Raw genomic sequence first — 2351 nt, 5'->3', positions numbered from 1 at the left:
TGAAACTTGAAAGGGTTCAGAAAAGATTTACAAGGATGTTGCCAGGGTTGGAGGATCTGAGCTACAGGGAGAGGCTGAACAGGCTGGGGCTGTTTTCCCTGGAGCGTCGGAGGCTGAGGAGTGACCTTATAGAGGTTTACAAAATTATGAGGGGCATGGATAGGATAAATAGGCAAAGTCTTTTCCCTGGGGTCAGGGAGTCCAGAACTAGAGGGCATAGGTTTAGGGTGAGAGGGGAAAGATATAAAATTGACCTAAGGGGCAACTTTTTCACGCAGAGGGTGGTACGTGCATGGAATGAGGTGCCAGAGGAAGTGGTGAAGGCTGGTACAATTGCAACATTTAAGAGGCATTTGGATGGGTATATGAATAGGAAGGGTTTGGAGGGATATGGCCCGGGTGCTGGCAGGTGGGACTAGATTGGGTTGGGATATCTGGTCGGCATGGACGGGTTGGACTGAAGGGTCTGTTTCCATGCTGTACATCTCTATGACTCTATGTTAACACAGGTACAGGATTTAATGCTGATTTTGAATTTTGGCTTCCTCTAGGACAATAAAAACTGATAGATATTTCTTTTTATCCCAGGTACTGGGCCTCTCTTCGAAACTTGGTTGTCTCCTTACTGAGTTCCATGAAGTCAATTATTAGCTTATTGTTCCTATTGTTCCTCTTTATTGTTGTATTTGCCCTTTTAGGAATGCAGCTCTTTGGTGGCCAGTAAGTACCAGGTTTCTCGATATTTGTTTTGTATGCATGTCATCTGTAACTTTATGATCTAATCAAATCATGCATCATTTAGGAATGCTTAATTAAGTGAAATAAATGATTTAATTAGTAGTAATGATACATGATGTAATAAGGTCATAACCAGGAACTGATTTTAAACAGCATCAATTATCATGGGAGATTTTGCTAGAATTGTAGTTGAAGATTCATTATTTGCAGTTTTGCTAGGAACTGCTATGATCTCCCCCAAGGAGTTAACTTTTTAAAAAAGAATTTTGAATTTTCATGCAATAGCTGAGAGGATGAATAAACAATATATTTATAGAAAGCTTGTACATTAAACTACAAAAAATAATTTCCTCTTTTTTCAATACAACCAAAGACACACTTCACAAATATACTTTATGCCGACCTTTAAGTAGACAAATCAATTCTGTAAGCAGTCCAAAATGAGTCATAACTCCTGAGGGTAAATCTTTGTCCTATTCCTTTCTGTGCCTGAGAATATTTAATTTGACAATTGACTTCCAGTAAGTATTTTTACTCAGAGATTCTTGCTGTAGCACTAGGTAGGCAGAGGTTCCAGCTTCAGTTTAACACTTCATGAATTTGGTTTTTCAATCCATGTGCTAGCTCTCGTCCACTTCTTGTATAGCGAAACACAGTGGAGAAAGTGAGGACTGCAGATGCTGGAGATCAGAGCTGAAAATGTGTTGCTGGAAAAGCGCAGCAGGTCAGGCAGCATCCAAGGAGCAGGAGAATCGACGTTTTGGGCATCTTTCCTGAAGAAGGGCTCATGCCCGAAACGTCGATTCTCCTGCTCCTTGGATGCTGCCTGACCTGCTGCGCTTTTCCAGTAACACATTTTCAGTAGTGAAACATAGTATCTTGTTGCCTGCATCTGCTCTATCTCCTTGGATATCAGGCCTCTCTTTAAAAACCCTTCCCCGGTTAAAGAAATTTCCATGGCAACATGACTCACATGGACCTGGTACCCAGGTAGAAATGCTGATTAGTTTTCCTTAAGACCTCACCTCTTGTATCTCTTGGGAGTAAATTGAAAGTTTATAGCATAACCATTTGTAATCTGACATGCACAACACATTTTTGGGACTGTGGAGACCTCCAGTTGACCTACTGTTACCACATAGGCTACAATCAATGTCTTCAAGAGTAAGCACCATGCACCTTCTTCTCAAGTGAAGAATGTGGGTCCCCTTTGAACCACAACAATCAAAATAACCCAAATTACAGTTAGCAGACTTCAGACCAGTTTACATGGTTCACTCCATTTCTCACTGAAATAAAGCCACAGTCCTAAAACATAATAATGTAATAAATCTCATAATTAAAACATGATTCAAACACAGCTTAAAAATGTGTTGCTGGAAAAGTGCAGCAGGTCAGGCAGCATCAAAGGAACAGGAGAATCGACGTTTCGGGCATGAGCCCTTCTTCAGGAATGAGGAGGGTGTGCCAAGCAGGCTAAGATAAAAGGTAGGGAGGAGGGACTTGGGGGAGGGGCGTTGGGAATACAATAGGTGGAAGAAGGTTAAGGTGAGGGTGATAGGCCGGAGAGGGGGTGGGGGCGGAGAGGTCGGGAAGAAGATTGCAGGCCCAGG

The 2351-nt window shown here is 42.1% G+C and overlaps 1 protein-coding gene across 1 annotated transcript in view; it reads left to right on the top strand.

Moving 5' to 3' along the window:
- Window positions 1-2351, top strand: part of LOC122552384 (voltage-dependent P/Q-type calcium channel subunit alpha-1A-like) — a 603273-nt gene that overhangs the window by 386870 nt on the left and 214052 nt on the right. The window contains exon 15 of the mRNA XM_043695134.1: window positions 589-720. Within this exon, the coding sequence (XP_043551069.1) occupies window positions 589-720 (132 nt within the window). The remainder of the gene's footprint in view (window positions 1-588; window positions 721-2351) is intronic.

Source organism: Chiloscyllium plagiosum, chromosome 8 (genome assembly GCF_004010195.1).
Source record: "Chiloscyllium plagiosum isolate BGI_BamShark_2017 chromosome 8, ASM401019v2, whole genome shotgun sequence".
NCBI lineage: Eukaryota > Metazoa > Chordata > Chondrichthyes > Orectolobiformes > Hemiscylliidae > Chiloscyllium > Chiloscyllium plagiosum.
Note: the sequence above shows the minus strand (reverse complement) of the source record. Positions and strands in the feature narration are given on the sequence as shown.